Source organism: Chiloscyllium punctatum, chromosome 6 (genome assembly GCF_047496795.1).
Source record: "Chiloscyllium punctatum isolate Juve2018m chromosome 6, sChiPun1.3, whole genome shotgun sequence".
Lineage (NCBI taxonomy): Eukaryota > Metazoa > Chordata > Chondrichthyes > Orectolobiformes > Hemiscylliidae > Chiloscyllium > Chiloscyllium punctatum.
Window position 1 is genome coordinate 23,229,192 of NC_092744.1, and position 22,144 is coordinate 23,251,335.

The following is a 22,144-nucleotide window of genomic DNA, read 5'->3' on the forward strand; positions in this document are numbered from 1 at the left end:
AAAGATCCAAAATCATGAGGCTTTCATTAAGGATAGGTCGTCTTCATTAACAGAGGGTTGGTAAACCAGGGGCCAAGGGTTGAACAATACCAAAAGGGCCATGAAGATAACATTTTCACTCAGTGAGTTGTTATGATCTGGCCCTGCCTGAATGAGACATGGAATCCAATTCAATAGGAAGTTTCTAAAAGGAATCAGATGTTGCTTGAAAATGAAAAGTGCACAGGACTCTGGGAAAAGCTGATCAGAATTGGGGCTAATTGACTGACTCATTGCAAAGAGGCTGCACACAGGCATAATGGGTTGAATGGCCTCACCCTGTGACGGATCCTGGTACAAAACATGAAAACAGAATATGTGTGGTGCTCAGATGTAACATACCACATATCAATGGTGTGCTGTAACATCTTTCTAGGTTAAAATAACCTACTTAAATCTGTACACCTCCCAATTCCAGGTGGAAAAGGTTATGGTAGGTGGCAATTAAATTGAAAGAGAGCAGAGAGAGAAACATAACCAAGTAAATTAAAGATATCAGCAAGGATTGGGGGGGGGGGGAAAGAGAAAAAAAAATGTCTGTGCAAATTCATGAGGCCAAGACAAACACAGCAGAATTATTCCCCATTTGCTAACAACACCCAAAGCATACAAAAATACATGGTAATACATGAATAAATTCATATTTGCCATAAAATATATTCAGGGACATATTCTCATGTTACCATTAGCTGGATTTTGCCTGAAATGTTGCACTAACACAAGGGTCAAAGATGTGGCAGTATGTACCTTGTGTAAAATCACAGGAAAACACAAAGAAGACTTCAAAATCTCCACACAATAACTTGAGAAAAGGCGCAGAATTGCTTATATTTATTTAAGCCCATCTTGGTAATAATATACTAGAAAAGGCACAGTTTGCCAGACCAAACGTTCACTTCAGATAGGAAAATGATGAAATGTATCTCTGTAACCCAATTACATCATCATTTATCATTCCCTGTTGTAATTTCTCCAGGGAAAATCCACAAATCACAAGACACCCACTAGCATCCTGAAAACATTGAATGGTGACTTAATCCTTTCAAACTGAAAGCTTACCAACCTTTCCGACTGATTCATCTTGATGAGAAATTGAAAAAAAAAATGTTCTGAAGATCAGTAAAATGCAACAACACCATTTTAGATCTGATGCAAAGTCACATCACCATAACCCCGACTGGGTCAGAAGCTGCCAGCAAAGTTTCTGCAACGAACCTGCACACGATACAATATCCCATTCCAAACCTTGGTCACACTCGATCATCTCTATTTGAACACAATGACATTTGGGAATAAAGAGTCATCTAGTAGCAATACATGGAAACAAACACAATCATACTTCAATATTCTGCAATACTTGCATGTTTAATCTTCTGTCCAAACTCTACCTGTTCCTCAGTGTTAAAAATATGGCAGACCTGTCCCCACCAGTACTGTACACCAGTGTTATACAGTGACTGACCTGTCCCCACTAGATCTGTGCCCCAGTATTATACAGTGACAGACCAGTCCCCACCAGTACTGTGCCCGAGGGTTATACAGTGACAGACCTGTTCACACCAGTACTGTACCCTGGTGTTATACAGTGACAGACCTGTCCCCATTAGTACTGGAGCCCAGTGTTATACAGTGACAGACCTGTCCCCACCAGTACTGTACCCCAGTGTTACACAGTGACAGACCTGTCCTCATCAGTACTGTGCCCCAGTTTTAAATAGTGATACATCTGTCCCTACCAGTACTGGTCACCAGTGTTATACAGTGACAGACCTGTCCCCACCAGTACTGTACCCCAGTGTTACACAGTGACAGACATGTCCCCATCAGTACTGCACCCCAGTGTTATACAGTGACAGACCTGTCCCCACCAGTACTGGAGCCCAGTGTTATACAGTGATAGACCTATGCCCACCAGTACTGTACCCCAGTGTTACATAGTGACAGACCTACCCCCACCAGTACTGTTACCCCAATGTTATACAGTGACAGACCTGTCCCCACCAGTACTGTTACCCCAATGTTATACAGTGACTGACCTATCCCCACTAGATCTGTGCCCCAGTATTATACAGTGACAGACCTGTCCCCACCAGTACTGTGCCCCAGGGTTATATAGTGACAGACCTGTTCGCACCAGTACTGTACCCCGGTGTTATAGAGTGACAGACCTGTTCTCACCAGTACTGGAGCCCAGTGTTATACAGTGACAGACCTGTCCCCACCAGTACTGTACCCCAGCGTTACACAGTGACAGACATGTCCCCACCAGTACTGTGCCCCAGTTTTAAATAGTGATACATCTATCCCCATCAGTACTATGAACCCCCGGTTTATACAGTGACAGACCAGTCCCCATCAGTACTGTACCCCAGTGTTGAAAGGCCAGAAACCTCACCTCCATATGCGCTTGACCCCAAGGTGATAGAATGACATATCTTACAGCATTCTACTGTGATATAGGTTAATAACTTTACAGACATGCTTGGAAGGGTGGGAATATAATTTATTTGTCTGCCTGTTATTTTTGGCAAACTTCAAAAGGACACAGCATGAAAATTACACATACACAGAAACACGCTGCTTTGATATCCCAGTAATAATACAGGAATGCTTAGATGATGTCTCAATTCTGTAAGGTTTTATTTATAATTAGATCACAGAGTTTAAGCACTTAAAGGATTTAAGCCTAATTAACAAAATCTGCAACAATGTGAAAATCATATCATCAAATGCCCAATAGAACACTTGCATAGTAATTAACATAGAAGAAACAAATACAAAGGCCAAACAAAGAGAAGTGTTGGATGTGTGTGCTGTCAGTATAGGCAAGAGAAATGCAGATCGGCAGTAGGGATGGAATTCATCAGCACTTCCCTATTTCGAGCTCCATAAGTGTTCCAAGATGATAGCCTGGCTGATTGGATCACTTGGTAGTTTGAGTCCAAATCCAGAGGTTTGAATGTAAAATCTTTTCCAGTAATGAAGAAGTAGTGCAATGTCAGAGGCACATATCCTCATGAATGACATGGCCCCATTCTCTGGATGTAAAGGATTCCAAGGCACTATGAAGAACGACAGGGGAGTCTTTCTCAATGTCTTGGGGCAGTATTTATCCATTATGACAAGGCTATATGGTCATGGTAACATTGCTATAGTGGGATCTTGCTGTACTCAAATTGGTTGCCTTGGTTCCAGAATTATGACAGTGGTTACGTTAGAGACTGAAATGCACTTTGGCAGAAATTGAGGTCATAGAACATACTAGAGATTTTTCAAAAGATGGTATTTGTTCAAGTCACGCAACTCATACCCCAATTCCATGACCATTGATTAGCACCTTAAAAGCTTTACTCTTTTCAGAACCAATGCTCTATCCCTTTGAATAGAGATGGTTAAGGGCAGATTTAATACATTCTTTATTCTTTCATGGGCTGTGGGTGTTGCTGGGAAAGGCTAGTATTTTGTTCACCCGGCCCCAATTAACCTTGACCTGAGTGATCTGCTAGAGTCATTTCCGAGGATACATAAGGGTCCAACACATTGCGAAAGCGAGGACTGCAAATGCTGGAGATTAGAGTCAAGATTAGAGTGGTGCTGGGAAAGCACAGCAGGTCAGGCAGCATCCGAGGAGCAGGAAAATTGACATTTCGGGCAGGAGCCCTTCATCAGGAAGGGCTCCTGCCTGAAACATTGATTTTCCTGCTCCTCGGATGCTGCCTGACCTGCTGTGCTTTCCCAGCACCACTCTAATCTTGACTCCAACACATTGTGCTGACTCCAGGCTAAGTCAAGGAAGGTTGGCAGAATTCCTTCTCTATTCAGCATGAAGGTACCAGATTTATAAAAAAACAATATGACAAATCAACAGAGGTTTCATGGTAACTATTAGACTACTGTACATTCTAATTTTGGATGGAAATTCCACTAGCTGATATAATGGGATTTGAACCGGTGTTGCCTGAGATTGGGCCAATGCATTACCAGAAAAGTTACATTATCACAACACCATCCCCCAAATTGAAATCCTTTATCAAAGGTTCCAAGCTGAGTGCTTTAGACAGTAGCACCTAGGGAAATAACTGTGAACACTAGCAGGAGGGTCAGTAGCCAAAGAGCACAGATTGAAAGTCCAATATTCTACTGGCACCAACAACTGCGCATGGTCACCACAATGTATTTCCAAGTATTAAGCAGATTTTTAAAAACTAGAATGCCCTCTTAAATTGAACTCCATTTTCCTTATATGATATATTTTCATAATTTTTTATTCATTTTGAGGATTTTTTTGGTATTTCTCAATCTTTGTTTAATCTTTATATATGAGATATATCAGAGCCAGTACTCACTCTCCTGGATGTCAGTGAGCGTAGCTTTTAAAATTATTGACAGAAGAGCCGGGGAAAGATGAGGAGAAATTCAGTTTGGCTGGTCTAAAATCTGCTGCTTGATAGGGCAGTGGAAGCAGATTCACTTAGGAGGGAGGTCCAGGGTTATGACCCATCTTCGTAGTCACTTTCAAAATAGAATTTACATATGTATTTCAAAAAGAAAATAATTAACAGGCATACGGAGAGACGAGGGCGCGAGGACGAGGGGATATTGCTAAACTGGTGAGAAGTCCATGTCTCATGGTCTTTCATTTGTTAGTAAATGGATGTGGAGAATGTGGTGATCTTTTGAGGCACAAGTACATTCCTACTGCAAGTGCATTACCCGAGAGGTCCCCTCCCTGCCACATATCATCGTGACTCGGAAACATATTGCTATTCCTTCACTGCCACTGGGTCAAGATCCTAGAATTCCTTCCACATTAGATGCATGGGCTGCAGAGGTTCAAGTAGTCAACTCACCACCTTGTTCAGGGCAAATAGAGACAGGCGATAACTGTAACATCTACATCCCATGGACAAGGATATTTCTTGTCATTGCAGAAAATAGGCCAGTGGAGGCATTACCAACTGAGTGCTTGAGCAGATCCATATTATTATATGTGTATAATTGACAAACCCCCAAGCGAAAAGGTCAAAGTTCAAAATACCAAAGAGAAAGGAAAAAAGATGGAAGGTAGTGGCAAGGTAACAATAATCTTTTATTCTGAACCTTCTCAGTCATAGGAGGAAGCAAAACTAGGGGAAAGGAGTTGTTCCGTAGCTTTACAATCCTAGCAAACAGTCAGGCAGTGTGTTTGGTCTCAGTTTGGAGCAGAACAAAGACATGCAAGAAGATGCAGGCTGGGCTGTTTGGTGCATTAAGGAAAACAGTTGATAGAAATAATGACCAGATTGATTAAAACAAAAAGAGACTGCAAGGTGGTGGGGGAGGCTAGTGGGAATACATTTGGTAGAGATATTAGACTGGCCTGGCTCCAGAGAAGGAGACTGTGAAGGGAAGAGGTAACGATTATTGGTAACGGAGACAGAAGCAGCCCCTCTTGTTGGCATGATCCAGAAAAGCAGATACCTCTATTTTTAAACAAATTGAACGATTGTGTTTAAAATAATTTGAGGGAAAAGTACCCCACAAAATTCTCCAGACCTCCGGCTTCTCTAACTGAGGGGAAAGGGTCCACACAAGAAGCACAAGAAGTGAAAACAAGCACATTTAGCAAACTTGGTGCAGGGGAAAGGGACAATCTGGCTCCCGATGTGGAAGGTTTGAGAACCAAAGGACATCAATGATGACAAGAAGAAAACATTTTCCTGCAACGAGTGACTATATTTGCATGTGCTGCCTGAGACAACATTAGAGGCAGGGACCAAGGGGTCAATTTTGATTGAATCACTATTTCAACAGTAGAATATTTCCGGCTACAGGGAAGAGAAACGAGAGGGGCATTAGGTTAATTCCAGTTACAGAAAGCCAGCACAGACAATGGACTGAATGGACTACTTATGCACTAACTATTCGGAGATTCTGTGCAGAACCTCAGGATATGTTTTGCATTTAATGGACGTGTCTGAAATATGTCCATTCTGGTAAAGTAGGAAAGGTGACAGCCAATTTAGGCCCAGCAACATGCTTTCTGTCTTTGTGTTGTTGCTGCAGGCAAACGTTTCACAATTACTTCTCTCCAATAAGTTCTATCACTCTGGTCTCCTATCTTTCTGCAGAGTTTGCAAAAGCAACAAGCCAGCAGCCTGGGATAGACTGAACTGGACTGGACAAGCTTAATGGTCCTTTCCATTATGTAACAACCTGATACATTATCACTGCTGCATTGCAGGAAACAAGCATCCATTTCCATCAGTGCATAAGAGGTAAAACTTGTGGTCATTTTAATTACAACAAGATTGCAGTTGCTTTTGATTCGCGCGTTGCACTTGGGCAAGTTAAAAGACATTGTTGTCAAATCGCATTGCACTCCCCTTCAAACTGATAATGAACTGTATCCTGTTTGTGAGCGCTGGTTGGCTTCACAATGAGTTTTTACTAGTTTTAAATTCAGCTCTGGCATCCTGCCCAGGTTTACTTTGGTGCTGATCACTTCCATCCTCTTGGCAAAGACTTAAAATTGCAGTGCCTCTGTGATTGTCAAATTCTCTCTAGCATCTTGTACATAAAAGCACAAGCAGACAGTGCCGAGGGAGTGCTGTACTGTTATTCCAAGACCGTATTTATTCTTTCAGGCAGATGTAAGTGATACCATTACAGTATTCGAAAGGAACAGGGGAGATCTCTCTGGCTTCCTGGTCAATGTTTTATTCCTCACCATTAAAACAGATGGTTTCATCAATACCTCATTGCTGATTGTGGAATCTTATTGTGTGCAAGTTGATTGCAAATTAACAGCACTTCAGAACTATTCTAATGTTTTCGTGGGGCATTCAGAGAATGTGAGAGGTGCTAAAGAAATGCATGTTCTTCCCCCCTCTCCCACCCCACCATTAGATCTGATTTGTTGTTGGCTCCAGTTAATCCAAAACATTGGGATTGGAAGTAATCCTGTCTTCACAGACTTTTAAACAAAGTCTCACATGATACTGAACAGGAAGGGAATCCTGATGATTTCCCCCAACCCCTCTAACCACACCACCACCCAACACCCCCCCCCACCCCCCCCGCCACCACCCCCAGCTAAGATACTCAGAATCTTACAACCCAAAAGGATGCCATTTGGCCCATCTTGCAATGTAATCTCTTTTAAAGTGTTGCCCCAATTAATTGCACCTCTCTCTGTTCTCTTTCTCTCATTTGATCCTGAAACTCACTTTTGTCCCAGCCTAGCTCTGACAACAAACTCAGACAGGGAATGATAACAGGGGCAATCTTAGATCCAGCAATGCACTGCTATTTTAACTAACTGTGGCACTGTGGGAGGCTGGTCATTGTTTAACATCACAGGACAGAGTTATTAAATTGAAAGTGTGCAAACTGTCCCTTTTCCAATGCAGAAAATGGCACAAGTACCACACAACATCCCAATCATTTGGTCAATTTAAAATCTCATGTAGAAATTCCAGTTACAAATATTTTAAAAATCACATTTACTAATAAGTAGAAAATACAGTATTTTCTTGCCTCTCCACTTCCTGCAGTCTTCCCAGATAATTTTCCTACCAAATGAAACATTGGCCACTGGTCTGATTGTCACTCAGAATTGCAGGAGTGTTCCCTGCTCTAATCCATTCTTTCCGTACTAACTGGAAGCTGAAGAAAGGAATAAGGAGAGATGGGATACATGGCCAGAGCAGCAAAACTGAGGGAAGGGTCCCTGAGATTACAACTCTAAAAGAAGATTCTTTTCAATTCCCAGGGAGAAGACAGACAGGAAGCCTAAAGAGAAAATGTATTGCACAAGAGAGTGTGTTTTGGCTTTATTCCAGGGACCAGTATCTGCAACAGAAGGAAGCAGATCTGAAATACATGGCAAAAATCACCAGTTTGGAAAAAGGAAAAGAAATGAATTGATTTAGGAGTTTACAATCATCAAAAGACACAGATATACAGTTCTAGCTTCGATATTGAATGGTCACAGACTCTCATTGAATGTTTACACAAAAATTTAGATCAATGGAAAGAATTATTCAGAAAGACACACACTCACACACACCTTTATATTCACATGCACACGTTCTTCCCATTTATACAGTAACAGAGTATGAGAGGGAATAGTACTTGGCTATGTAGCCACAGGTTTTTGGAATCTGAGCATTCATGTTAGGGAGACAGAGAAAGTTATAAATTCCACAATTACCAAGGAAAGATGGCACAGCATTAAGAAATCTCAGCTTCCTCAAATCAGAAAGGTTTGTAAAGGATAAAGGTAGAAAAATTATTCAGTTAAAGATAGGAAAGAACCAAGAGTGAGAATGTGTTAGCCAGGAAGTAATCCCTCTTCCTGTTTGACCCATCATTACAAATAAATTACAGGTAGTGAGACGTAGCCTAACTGACTACACAGTTCAGGAAATTTGGAGGCAGGGTGAGAATTCAGCGCAGAGGGGAAGAAGTGCTTTCTGCTTTTTTTTTGGATCATAGCTTGCAAGGTTTTTTTTCAAAACTTTTTAATTTCAAACCACCTCTAACTTCTATCTTTTAATATTTTATGTTTAACTCTTCACTTTCACAGTAAGTCTCCGAATACTGAAGGTAAGGCATGGTATGTTGATTTTGGTTGTGAGATCGATATGTAGAACATGCATGCCATTCAAAAATCTGATGAGATTATTTTAGGACTATTTTCCTTGGAGAGGGGGTTGGATAATGATATTCAAAATCATGGAAACCCCGGACAGAAGAGATTGGGAGAAACAGTTCTCATTTGTGAAAGGATCGAGAACAGCAGGATACACATTGAAAGTAATCATGGTTCGTAAGCTTGAAGCTGACACCAAAATTGGAGGTGTGGATAGCGAAGGTGGTTACCTCAGAGGCAACAGGACCTTGATCAGATGGGCCAAGAGGCTAAGCAGTGGCAGATAGAGTTTAATCTAGATAAATGTGAGGTGTTACACTTTGGCAGTGCAAATCAGGGCAGGACTTATACACTTAATGGTAAAGCCCTGGGGATTGTTGCTGAACAAAGAGACTTGGTGTGCAGGTTCATAGTTCCATGAAAGTCTTAGGTCAACAGGGTATTAAAGGCAGCAAATAGTAGACTTGCTTTTATTGGTCAGTGCACTAAGTATAGGATTCAAGAGGTCATGTTGCAGCTGTACTGGACATTGGTTAGGCCACTTTTGGAATGTTGTGTTCAATTCTAGTCTCCCTGCTATAGGAAGGATGTTATGAAACTTGAAAGGCTTCAGAAAAGATTTACAAGAATGTTACCAGGGTTGGAGGGTTTGAACTGCAGGGAGAGACTGAATAGGCTGGGCTATTTTCTCTGAAGAGTTGAAGGCTGAAGGGTGACCTTACCGAAGTTTATAAACATCGTGAGGGACATGGATATGGTGAATAGTCAAGGTCTTTCTGCCAGGGTAGGGGAATCCAAAGCTAGAGGGCATAAGTTTAAGGTGACAGAGGAAATACTTAAGAAGGGCCAGAGGGGCAACATTTTCACACAGAGTGGTGAGTGTATGGAGTGAACTGCCAGAGGAAATAGTGGAGGTTGATACAATTACACCACTTAAAAAGCATTTGGGTGGTATGTGAATAGGAAGGGTTGAGAGAGATATGGGCCAAATGCTGGCAAATGGGACAAGATTAATTTAGGATAACTGGTCAGCATGGACGAGTTGGACTAAAGGGTCTGTTTCTGTGCTGTACATCTCTATGACTCTAAAACCAGGATAAATCCAAGTCCAGAATCAGAGGCACAATGCAAAAGACTGACATCACAGGGACAATTATGGAAGCTAAAGTTAGAAAGTTGGTTGAAAAGTTAAACTTTAAACATGCAAGGATACACACCTTATCAAAAAGGACAAGCACAGGGGGAAGGGTTGCTTTGTTAGTGAGAAATGAAATTAAATCAGTCACAAGAATTGGCAGGCGTAGAATCTCCATGGGTAAACATGAGGAACCGCAAAAGGATAAAAGACTGTGACAGGAGTTATGTGCAGTCCCAGCATGGGGCAGAAAATAAATAAGGAGATAAGAAAGGAATGTAAGAATAGCACTTTTACAATAATCAATGGGGACTTCAATATGCTGGATGACTGGGAGAATTAGATTGATAGCAGAAGAAGAAAAGGAATTTGTGGAATGTTAAAAAAATCACACAACACCAGGTTATAGTCAAACAGGTTTAATTGGAAGCACACTAGCTTTCGGAGCGATGCTCCTTCATCATGTGGTTGTCATCAGACTACCACCTGATGAAGGAGCAGCGCTTCGAAACCTAGTGTGCTTCCAATTAAACCTATTGGACTATAACCTGGTATTGTGTAATTTTTAAACTTTGTATACCCCAGTCCAACACCAGCATCTCCAAATTTGTGGAATGTCTGTTTTTGGAGCAGCTTGTGGTAGAGCCCATGAGGGAACAGGTAGTTCTGGATTTGAGATGTGCAATGAGGAAGACTTGATGAGTGAGGTTAAGGTGAAGGAACTCTGAGGGGCCAGTGACCAAAAGTATAATAGAATTCACCTTGCAGTTCGAGGGGAGAAGCTGTAATCAAATATAACACAATTGAGTAAAGATAACTATAAAGACGTAAGGGAGGAGCTGGACAGAGTTGACAGGAAGGGGAACCTCGCAGCAATAGTGAGGGTTTCTGGGATAATTCAGTTGGCACAGCAGAAATTCATCCCAAGGAAGAAGAGCCATACCAAAGGGAGGATGAGGCAACTATTGCTGATAAGAGAAGTCAGGGACAGCATAAAAGCAAAAAGTAAAAGCTGACAATGTGGTGAACATTAGTGGGAAGTCAGAGGATTGGAAGCTTTTAAAAACCAGCAGAGAACAATTAAAAGAGCAAATTGGCCAGAGAAAATGAAATACAAGGGCAAGCTAGCTAGTAATGTAAATGAAGTTTGCAAGAGCTTTTTCTTGTATAATTATAAAGGTGAGAGAGAGGCAAGAGTGGACATTGGACTGCTGGAAAAGGAGGCTGGAGAAGTAGTAATGTCAAACAAATAAATGGCTGAAGAACTAAAAATCAGGTACTTTGTGTCGGTTTTCACAGGGTAAGACGCCAACAGTGTATCAGAACTTCAAGAGAGTTAGGGGGCAGAGGTGAGTGTAATGGCCATCAATAAAGAGAAGGTGCTGGGGAGCTGAAAGATCTGAAGGTGCATAAATCACCCAGACCAAATGGACTACTCTCCATAGTCCTGAAGGAGATAGCTGAGGAGATTGTGCAGACATTGGTGGTGATCTTTCTAGAATCACTAGAGTCAGGAGGACCACAGAGGACAGGAAAATAGCCGATATACCCCCTGTTTAAAAAGCACTGGAGCCAGAAGACAGGAAACTATAGGCTGTTAGCCAGACCTCAGCCATTAGTACCATTTTAGAGTCCATTATTAAGGATTAAATGCAAGGTACTTGGAAGTACATGATAAAATAGAGCTGAGTCGGCATGTCTTCATCAAGGGAAAGCCATGCCTGAAAAATCTGTTAGAAACTTTTGAGGAAGTAATGAGCAAGTCAACAAAGACCAGCCAGTGGATGTGATCTATTTGGATTTCTAGAAGGTCTTTAACAAGGTACCACACAGGAGGCTGCTAAAGCCCACGGTGGTAAGGGCAAAATACTGGCATGGATAGAGGATTGGCTGACTGGCAGAAAGCAGAGAAGACGGATAAAGGGGTCTTTTTCCAAGATGGCAGCTGATGACTAGTGGAGTTCCACATGCCGTGACCACAACTATATATTAACAATCTGGACAAAGAAACTGAGGGCAGTGTTGCTAGGTTTGACACAAAGACAGCTGAAAGCTCGGGTAGTGTTGAGGTTGCAATATAGGTGCAGAAGAACTGGGAGAGTGGACAAAGAAATGTCAGTTGGAATACAATGTGGGAAAGTGTGAAGTTATGCACTTTTGGTAGAAAGACTAGAGACGTAGAATATTTTCCAAATGGGGAAAGGCTTTGGAAATCTGAAGCATAAACGGACTGGGGACTCCCAGTTCAGGATTCTCTTGAAGTTAACATACAGGTTCAGTTGGCAGTTAGGAAGGTAAATGCAATTTTACATTCATTTTAAGAGTGCTTGAATACAAGGGCAGGAGTGTAATGCTGATAAGTCTCTGGTCAGACTGCTTTTGGAATATTGTAAACGGTTTTGGGCCCCATATCCAAGGAAGGATGTATTGGTGTTGGAGGGGGCCCGCAGAAGATCCCAGAGATGAAGAACATATCATATGGGGAGCAGTTGAGGACTCTGGGTCTGCACTCAACAGAGTTTAAAAGGATGAGAGTGATCTCATTGAAATTAGCAGCATACTGAGAAGGTCTGGATAAAGTGGACACGAAGGTAATGTTTCCGCTAGGAGAGACTAAGACTGAGAGCAAAGCCTCAAAGTAAAGGGACAACCATTTATAACTGAGATGAGCAGGACTTTCTTCAGCCAGAGGGTAGAATCTACAGAGGCAAAGTCATTGAGACAGAGATAAATAGGTTCTTGACTAGTAAGGGGATCAAACATTACGGGGAGAAGGCAGGAGAATGGGGTTGAGAAACATTTCAGCCATGATCGAATGCTAGACCAGACTCTATGGACTGAATGGCCCAATTCTGCTTCAAGAACTTATGATTGCTATGAAGTGATTAAATCGGACCCCATTTAACCAGTCAAGCTGCAGTCTAAGGAACTGATGGAGCCAGGAAGTACTGGAGTTCACTTCTATACAGACCCGCAGACAATAAATATACTATACTCTACATATATTGGTGTATTCAACACATAGTATTCACATATATTACATGCAAGACATTTACGTATGTACACATTGATCACATGTGCATATAGGATGGGAACACATCCAGGTGGCAGATACAAATTGTGAAAAGATTATAAAAGGAGAATATAGATAGTTTAAGTGAACAGGCAGAGATTGTCAAATGGAGTACAATGTGGGAAGAGGTGAGATGATCAATTTAGGCAGGAAGATTAAAGAAGCATATTATCAGAATGGTGATGAGTATGTGATATGGAAGGCTCAATGTCCTCATGCATCAAACATAAAAGATTAGAATGGAGGTACAGTAAGTGATTATGAACCAAATAGAAAACAAGAAGAATAGGATACAAAAGTATGGTCATTATTCTTCAGTTATACAGAGATCACATTCGGAGCACAGTGTACCATATTGGTCTCCTTATTTAAATGAGGATGTAAATGTGTTGGAAGCAGTTCAGACAAGTTTTACAAGATGAATACCTGGAATGAGGGGCTTGCCTAATGAGGAAAGGCTTGTATTCCCCAGTATCGGAGAGAGCAAATGGTGACTTCACTGAAACATACAAGATCCTGAGGGGCTCTGAACAGGGAGAATATGGAAAGGATGTTTCGCCTTGTGGGAGAATCTAGAACCATGGGTCACTCCCTTTAAATAGAGATGAGAAGAAATGTTTTTTTGCACAGAAAGTGGAACACTTTTTGGAATACTCTTCCTCAAAAGGCAATAGAAAAGTCTTTGAATATTTTTAAGGCACAGATAAATAGAATCTTGAAGAGCAAGAGGGTGCAAAGTTTTCAAATGTAGGCAGGCATGGGGAGGAATCAGATGATCTTATTGGTTGGTCAAGCAGGATTGAGGGGCCAAATGGTCGACTCCTGCTTCTAATTTTGTACATTTGAATGATTCGATTTATGTGAGCCTGCACTGACTACAGTCCAAGGCACATAGCCCAGCAAGGATTGGGGATGGTGCCATGAACTGGTGTACCAGAGCAGTAGATCTGAATATCACGAGGTAGCCTCCATCTGGGCAGCCAATGGAGACCCAGGATTGAGAGGGCAGTGTAGAGCTACAAGCGACAGCAGAAGAACTGTCTCATGATTGAGGGATCTTGGAGTGCTGCCTACCTTTGAAAGTTGGTCAGATGGTGGTAACTCTGCAGGGGAGGCTAAACTGTAGCAGGAGATGATGGTGAGTTAGTGTAGTGCCTTGGATATCATTAGAAAATGCTAACTCAGAAGTTGTTTTTCTTACAATGGAGTTTAGGCAAGACAATTCTAACATTTGCAAGCCTCTGAACAATGGTGTGGAAAAGCAGACCCCAAAACCTCAGGGCAATTGCTTGTCTATGTGTACCTGAGAAAGACACAGGGTGACTGTAATAAGCACATGGAGAGTCAGAGACGGACCACATCTATAAAGCAGATTATTTGACGAGCTCCCTATTGGAGTTCACCACCATCAGCAGAAATGAAAATGGTTCACAAAGGGAGAGCTGAATGATGATGAAAAGATGCTGCTGGTTAGTTTAAAACAGTCATATTTCCAAGCAAGGGAAACACCACCTGGATTTGTTAGTGGTGGCAATGTTAGAGGTATATTTCAGAAACCTACCCAAATCTGTGCTTGGTAAATGAGTGAGAATGAACTGTGTAATTTATCCCTGTCTTCTCTCATTCTTCCATGGAATGTGGGCGGTGTGAACAAGGCTAGCATTTTATTTTATTCATTCATGGGATGATGCTGCCTATGTCAGCATTTATTGCCCATCCCTAATTATCTTGAGGGCAGTTAAGTGTCACCACATTATTGTGGGTCAGGAGTCACATGTAGGCCAGACCAGGTCCAGATGGAGGTGGAGGCCATTATCGAACCGAGCCAGAGCGAGTGGAGTTCGCTGATCACCTTAGCTCCCAAACCTGACGGGACTCAACGATTCTGCATGGATTATTGGAAAGTCAACGCCACGACAAAAATCAGACTCATATCCAATTCATAGATTGGAGGACTGTATCAAGAAAGTTGGACAAGCCAGTTACGTCACCAAGTTGGACTTAATGTGTGGTTACTGGCAGGTACCTTTATCAGAGTCGGTGAAAGATATTTCTGTGCTTGTAAACACAAATGTGCTATATCAGTTTAAAGTGATGCCCTTTGGATTGAAGAACTTGCCCGCCACATTTCAAAGACTCATGAACAGAGTTGTGGCTGGGTTAACACACTGTGCAGTCTACTTGGAAAATATAGTTATCTTTATTAAGTCCTGGAATGATCACATGATACAGTTGGCAGAGTTCAACAACAAGAAGCAAAACTGATGATAAACTTAAATAAAACAGAATTCGCAAAAGCAGAGGTGATGTTCTTGGGACATAACATCAGTCATGGAAGGCTGACCCTACAGACCTCAAAGACAAAGGCCATAGAGGAATTTCCACAACCAACCTCGAAGACAAAGGTTGCACTCCGCAGATTTGCTGAAGAAGAACACAAAGTTTCAGTGAACAGAACAATGCCAGGAGGCGTTCAACCATTTGAAATCAATATTAACCACCAAACCAATTTTAGCTACACTAAACTTTTCAAAACCTTTTAAAGTCACCACCGATGCTAGTGACATAGGAGTTGGAGCTGTACTCCTACACGAAGATGATGATGTGATTGAACTGCCAGTTGGTTACTTTTCTCCACATCCAAGAGAAGAAATACTCCATGATCGAAAAAGAACTGTTGAGTTTGGTACTGACCTTACAGCATTTTAATGTGTATGTCACAAATAATGTGTTGGAGACGCATGTGTACACGGATCACAATCAGTTTGCATTCTTAGAACGTTTTAAAGAACATGAGACTATTTCGTTGGAGTGTTATGTTGTACGATTTTTAAATTAAAAATTTATATGTTGCTGGTCAGAAGAATGTAATCGCAGATGCATTATCATGGATTTAACTGATAACGTTTAGATGAGATTTATCTTTAATGTTTTTATGTATATATACATAGGTTTATGGGGAGAAGTTAAGATGAACTTATATTAAAGTTAGGGTAACATGTTTCTAAAGTAGAGAAAAAAAAAGCCATTTTTTCATTATGATAGTTCATTTTTTCTTAAGGGGGAAGGTGTTATGAAGATGTGGGTATACCTTTAAGAGAGTTAAAAGCAGTAGAGCTATCGGACAAAGCACTAAGTGTTCTCAAAAAGGTAATAATATAACACTGGATCGAACACCTCAATCAGTTCATTGCTTAGGGACAAAAACAAATTCAAATTTGGCCAATCAGTTTAAATTATACATGAAACTGAAACTCCAATCAAGTTTGAATAGAGTATATTGACAATCTTAAAAGTCAGGGAAACTTGAACAGTTTAGAGGAGAACTGCCACAACCCAGCATGTAAACAGACTGCTTGAAAATAGCTCTCTTAAAAGTACCTTTTCAATCAGTAACCTGTGACACGGAAATTCCTAACAAGGAGAAAAGAAGACACTAGAAGAGCTGAAGAACCTACTGCCTGGTTTCGAGATAAGAAGGATTGTTTTGTAAATCTTAATTGGGAGTTTTATCAGACTAGTATTATAGAAGGGAAACTAAAAGATAAGTTAGAGAAAGAAATTGTAAATAGTGGTTAGTTAATTATTCTCTGATATACTTCAAGAAATAAAGTTGTTAATTTAAAGAGTTCTTGGCCACTCTGATTTTTACAGATTACTGCATGGGATAATCTTTTTTCTGTTGCTGGTTATAATGGTTTACCCCATGTCATAGCAGCGCTGTTAGGCAACAGTGCTAACCACTAAACCACCATGCCGCCCTGCAGATGGATTTTTTTTTGCTGACAATAGCTAATCAATTCATGGTCATCCCAGATTTTTTTATTGAATTCAAATTCCATCATTGGCCATAGCAGGATTTGAAATGGCTGTTGACCATCTCTAATTGCCCTTGAAAGCATTGGCTCTGTAGGCCATTTCAGAGGGCAGTTACGAGTGACTCCATGCTGAGTCCTATGGACAGTTGGCCTGAAGCAATACAATCATGGATTGCTGAAAGGACCAAATATCCAAGAACATAAACAAGTAGACAGTTGCTGAAAATAAGAAATGAACTTGAGAAGGAATGTTTAGTGGAGAAAGTGAGGACTGCAGATGCTGGAGATCAGAGCTGAAAATGTGTTGCTGGAAAAGCGCAGCAGGTCAGGCAGCATCCAAGGAGCAGGAGAGTCGACGTTTTGGGCATAAGCCCTTTTTCAGGATTCCTGAAGGGCTTATGCCCGAAACATCGATTCTCCTGTTCCTTGGATGCTGCCTGACCTGCTGCGCTTTTCCAGCAAGGAATGTTTAGTGACCGAGTGGTAAAATTACTAATATACATTTACTTTGAGGGAACCTAGTAATAGATGATGCCCTTTCTCCTCTTCTTATTTTTAAATGAACAAGGAAGGAGTTACCTGGGTAACTCACCAGCTTGGTGTCCTTCTAACCACTGGCTCTTTTACTGTTATGTGGAGCAGAATCAATCGCATATGTTCATGGCTACCCTCCCAGACATTATTCTAATTTACAAAAGGAATTACCTCAGTCCTGGTCTCTCTGCTGCCGTGTGGTGCTATGTAACAGAGATGGAGAGAGAACATCATATAGTAAATGGAGCTCTCTGTCCACAGACATGGCTGTATTTCAGAGGCAAATTTCTACAGCAGGAAAGAGAGCTGGGGAACATTGAAAGAATCATCAATTTGAGCAAAGGGAAAGCTCAGAAGAGATCGCTACACAGTTCTCGCTCAGATTAGGAATGGCCACAGACATTTCTCATCCATATATGCAGAGATTTACATCAATGCAGTGGAATTGTTTCTAAATACATATACACAAACTCATCCTATGGTTACAGTAAGAGAGCAGGAGAAGAACGTTAGCTCCATACTAGGGTGATGAAATTAAGACGTTATATAAAACTCTGGAATTACCACGGCAAGGTGATACGGCTTTGAAAAAAGACTTTTAATCAGGAAGAATTCATGGTCTTTGAAGGATAAAGACAGGGAAACAATTCCATTAAAAGAGAGGAGGGATCAGAAAGTAAGAAGGTATTGGCCAGGAAGTAATCACTGTTACAGTGTAATTCATTGCTGCTGATTAAAACATAAATATTTCCTAGGTACAATTTAACAGCTCAGTAACAGCACGTCAATTCTCTTACTCGGCTCAGGATGCAGTTGGAGTTGATAAGAATCACATACAGACTCTCTGGGTCTTCCCACAGAAAGAATCCTCAACAGTGAAAAGTAGATGGCAGATTGCAGTGCGTAAAAGCAGCAGATACCCAGAGTAAAGAGTTCACAAGCTGCAGTATGGCCCTGTTCAGGCAGGGGTGTCTGTGCAGAGAACTGGAGTTGACAGGAACCTCAAGTTTCTCTCCTTCCTCACCTCTTTTACTCCAAAACCCTCACCTTTGAAATCCACAGATTTTTCTCCACAGGACACCTCCTAAACACCAACATCATCAACGTCAGCTATTTAATATTGGCTGCCATCACAGTCCTGCTTCCACCCACCCAGTATATGTGTACATATACACTTCATAGATACGATGAAGACAGACAATGATCAGAAACAGAATCTCCTCCTACTCCCATCCTCCGACTGATACTCAGCCACTCTAGCCTCACTGAGTTTACTCAGTCATTAAACATAAGGAGCTTTCACACCCCCTGCTTGTCCAGGTTACCAAACACATTCAACATGGAGACCTGACCAACACAGGATCAATTCCCATCTCAAAGTCCACGGTTTCACCGAAAGACACGACCACACTTAATTAATGTGAAGGAGTTCACGAACCAAGATCTGTGGAGGCCACGAAGGAAGTAACGCATTGTCTTAATTCAGTCTTTACAAACATTTTTTTCTGAAGTTCAGCCACCCTTTTGGAAAACCCAAGGAATTTCAGCAATAAACAAGGGCCCTGAAAGGACTCAGTCTGTGGCATTCCAGCTGCAACAGCAGACAAGCTCTTTCAAGCCTCGTCCCATTCCTGGTCCTTAGTGTGCCAAGACATTCCTCAGTCTTTAAACCACAACAGGCCTTGATCCTTGCCAAGGGAAAGGAGCCATCCTCAGTGACCTACTGCAGGGTTTCTGCTACTAGCTTTGGAACGATTGCTTGGTGGAGGGGGTGTGCGAGGAAGACTATTTCCACTTTATTTTAAGAAATGAAACAATTTCAAACAGGAGAATTTTCGAAGACTCCTCACCCTGAAGGAAAATCAGTCTGAGGAAATTGGAAACCATTGTCATTTGAAAGTCGCATTTGAAACCTGTCCAATCTTCACGGACCAAATCTTCAATGTGCTGGTAGTACCAGATATGTTCCGTATTTTATTCGACACACACTCTGCTCTCAAAAGCGCTATTTAAGGGGATTGGTCCTTTCAGCGGGGTCTGAAGCAGCTTTGGGACAGGAGTCCCATTCTCGCCTCAGAAGAATTTGTCGTCAATTCTGAAGTGGGGTCTGGTGACGTCGTCTGGGTTGATGAAGACAGAGATGGATTTGCCTGGATTCTCCGTCACCAGCTGCTGCAACTTCTTGGCCAGTCGGTCGTCCGGCTGCCGGTTGTCCCCAGAACCGGTGTCTGAGGAGGGGGATGGTGTGCCAGAGCCACTGCCCCTCCGGTGGACGTCCTGGCTTAGCCGGTTGGCGGCCTTGGCGTGCTCGATGGCGGTGCGCAGGTGCTCGGTAGGGTCAGAGCGCACAGAGGACAGCTTGCGGGCATGCAGCACGGCCGCCTCATCTGAGAGGTGCTCAAACATATTACACTGGGGGATGAAGTAGTTGGGGCAGGAGCGGTTGAGCAGGCAGTGCTGGAGGTCATCAATCAGGCCGAGCAGGAAGTCCGCAGCGTACTCCTCCTGGGCAAGGAAGGTAGCGGGCAGCCGATCACACGCCCAGAGCATCATACTCCGCAAGTGGTACGGGCTGATGGCCTTGGGCCTGGACAAGAGCTTCATGATGATGGCCTTGCACGCCTGGTAGGCTTGCATGAGGCTACTGGAGATGCATTTCTTCAGCTGCACCTCACTTCGTGCGAAGGACAAACGCCACTCGTTTTCCCGTTTCCCATTGAGAGAGGAGGCTGGCACCAGGTAGAAACCGCTGATCACCTCCTCCTCGGTGATCTTGCCATCCCAGAAGTGGTTCTCCATCAGCCAGCTCTGTGCCACAGCGGGCCAGCCCTTGAACGAGACCACGGGGATAACATCGTACAGCATGCGGCTCGAGCCCACGGCCAGGACGATGGAGATCACCATGCCGTTCCTCTCCACTTTCTCAACCTTCGGCATCCCACGCTGAGGCTTCTTCTGGATCTCAGCGAGCACCACGGTGATGGCGTCGTGAAACCAGTCTGCCACGCGGGTGGGGGAGAAGAAGTAGTTGGTGCCTCCGTTGATGTGGTCCACAATGGTGCAGCAATCTTTCCACTTGTTGATGGTCCCTTCGTCAAAAAGCCGGAGACTCAGCCAAGAGTGGCAGAGCGCGGAGTGGCGCATGTCCAGGGTGACCGGTTGGTTTCGGTCGTGCAGTTTGAGGGCCGGGACCAGAAGGGTGAAGTCCATATCATAGTCTGTCCCCCGGACGTAGACGCTAAGCTCCTCAAGGTCCATGTCCACCACACCCTCACGGACTCCACCAGACAGCAGTAGGTACTCATTGGCAACTGGAAGCTTCTGGTCCAACTTCTGCACCATGCCTAGTCAAAAGAAAACAGAAAAATTCAAAAAGCGATAACACAAACTTAGATGATAAAACCAAATAAATTATTTTTTTCCAAAACAGAGCCTTCGTGTCTCTCCTTCCAGGCTGACAGTAATTAAGCAAAGATGAAAGCCAAGGTGTTGTTGGGAAGGAACAGTGTGTAGGGATAGAGGGAGAAGGCAGGGCATTGGCACAAAGGGAGTTGCTCATTCAGACTCAATGGGCCAACTGGCCTCCTTCTGTGGCCTAATGATACGAAGAATCTGGGATGTTGAGCTCCCAATTTCTCATCATTCCTTGGTGCTATCCTTTGACCCCACAAAATTCCAAGATCTCTGTCCTCCAACAACAACAGAGCCTTCAGCATCTCTGATCTTGATCTCACCATTATTGACAATGTATTTGGCCACTTTGACCTCAGGTTCTACAATTCACTCCTCGAACCTGTCCGTTAAAAAGGTTTAACCCTCTAAGATGCTTCTTAAAACTGCCACCTCTTGTGTGTTCTGATATCACATCATGTGGCACAGTGTCCAATTTTTGATTGCTCACACACCTATGAACACTGAGACATTTCACTATATTGAAGGCAGCATACAAATGCAGTTCAGTATTGTATCTCTACTGATAATCCAACAATCAGTGGGCCAGGTTGGTAAGCATTATTGCATGGGGTTATTCAGTCATGCTAAGAGCTGGATTATCAGCACTACAACAACTCACATTTACAGAACACCTTTAACCTATTTAAACATCTCAAAGTTCTTCACAGGATACTGAAAAGTAAAATTTGATGTTAAAACTCATGAAGAAATATTACCACAGATGACCAAAGGCTTTGGACAAAGAGGTGGAGCAATTTAAACAAGGAAAGTGAGGTGGAGAGCTAGAACTAGAGCTTATGATATAAGAAACATGGAAGTTCAACTCAATTGGAGTTGTCCAACAGGTTAAAATTAGAAGAGTAAAGAATTGTTGGGCTGGAGGAGATTACAAAACGAGGGGCAAGACCACAGAGGAATTTAAAAACAAGAAGGAGAATTTTAAAGTCAAGGTCTTCCTTCATTGGGAGCCACAGGACTACAGGTAGCAAAGGGAGAGGTCGACCATTCTGCCCATCAGGTCTGATCTGTCATTCAATGAGATCATGGCTGACCTGATAATCTCCGACTCCATTTACCTGCCTTTTCCCCATAAGTCCTCAATTCCTTCACTGATTAACTTTTACCATCTCAGCCTTGAATATACTTAACAATCCAGCCTCTAAGCTTGCTATGGTAAAGAATTTCACAACTCACTACGCTCTGAGAGAATAGAGTCCTCATCTTCATCCTAACTGGGTGACTTCTTACTTTGAGATTACTCTGATCTTAAACTCCCCCAAAGTGAAACACAATCTCCAAGCATCTACCCTGTCAATCCCACCAAGAATCTTGTATATTCAACATATTTCACTTATCATTCTCCTAAGCTCCAATGAGTACAGGCCTAACCTACTCAACCTCCCTTCATAAGTCTTCCTCTAGACCTGAGATCAATCTAGTGAACCTTCTCTGGATTG

The 22,144-nt window shown here is 42.4% G+C and overlaps 1 protein-coding gene across 2 annotated transcripts in view; it reads right to left on the reverse strand.

Moving 5' to 3' along the window:
* Positions 1-17,811: 17,811 nt before the first annotated feature.
* LOC140478775 (nucleotidyltransferase MB21D2) overlaps positions 17,812-22,144 on the reverse strand; it is a 65,254-nt gene continuing 60,921 nt past the window's right edge. For both annotated transcript variants that reach the window (XM_072572136.1, XM_072572138.1), the window contains exon 2: positions 17,812-20,578. In XM_072572136.1, the coding sequence (XP_072428237.1) occupies positions 19,308-20,578 (1,271 nt within the window). In that variant the 3' untranslated portion in view covers positions 17,812-19,307. The remainder of the gene's footprint in view (positions 20,579-22,144) is intronic.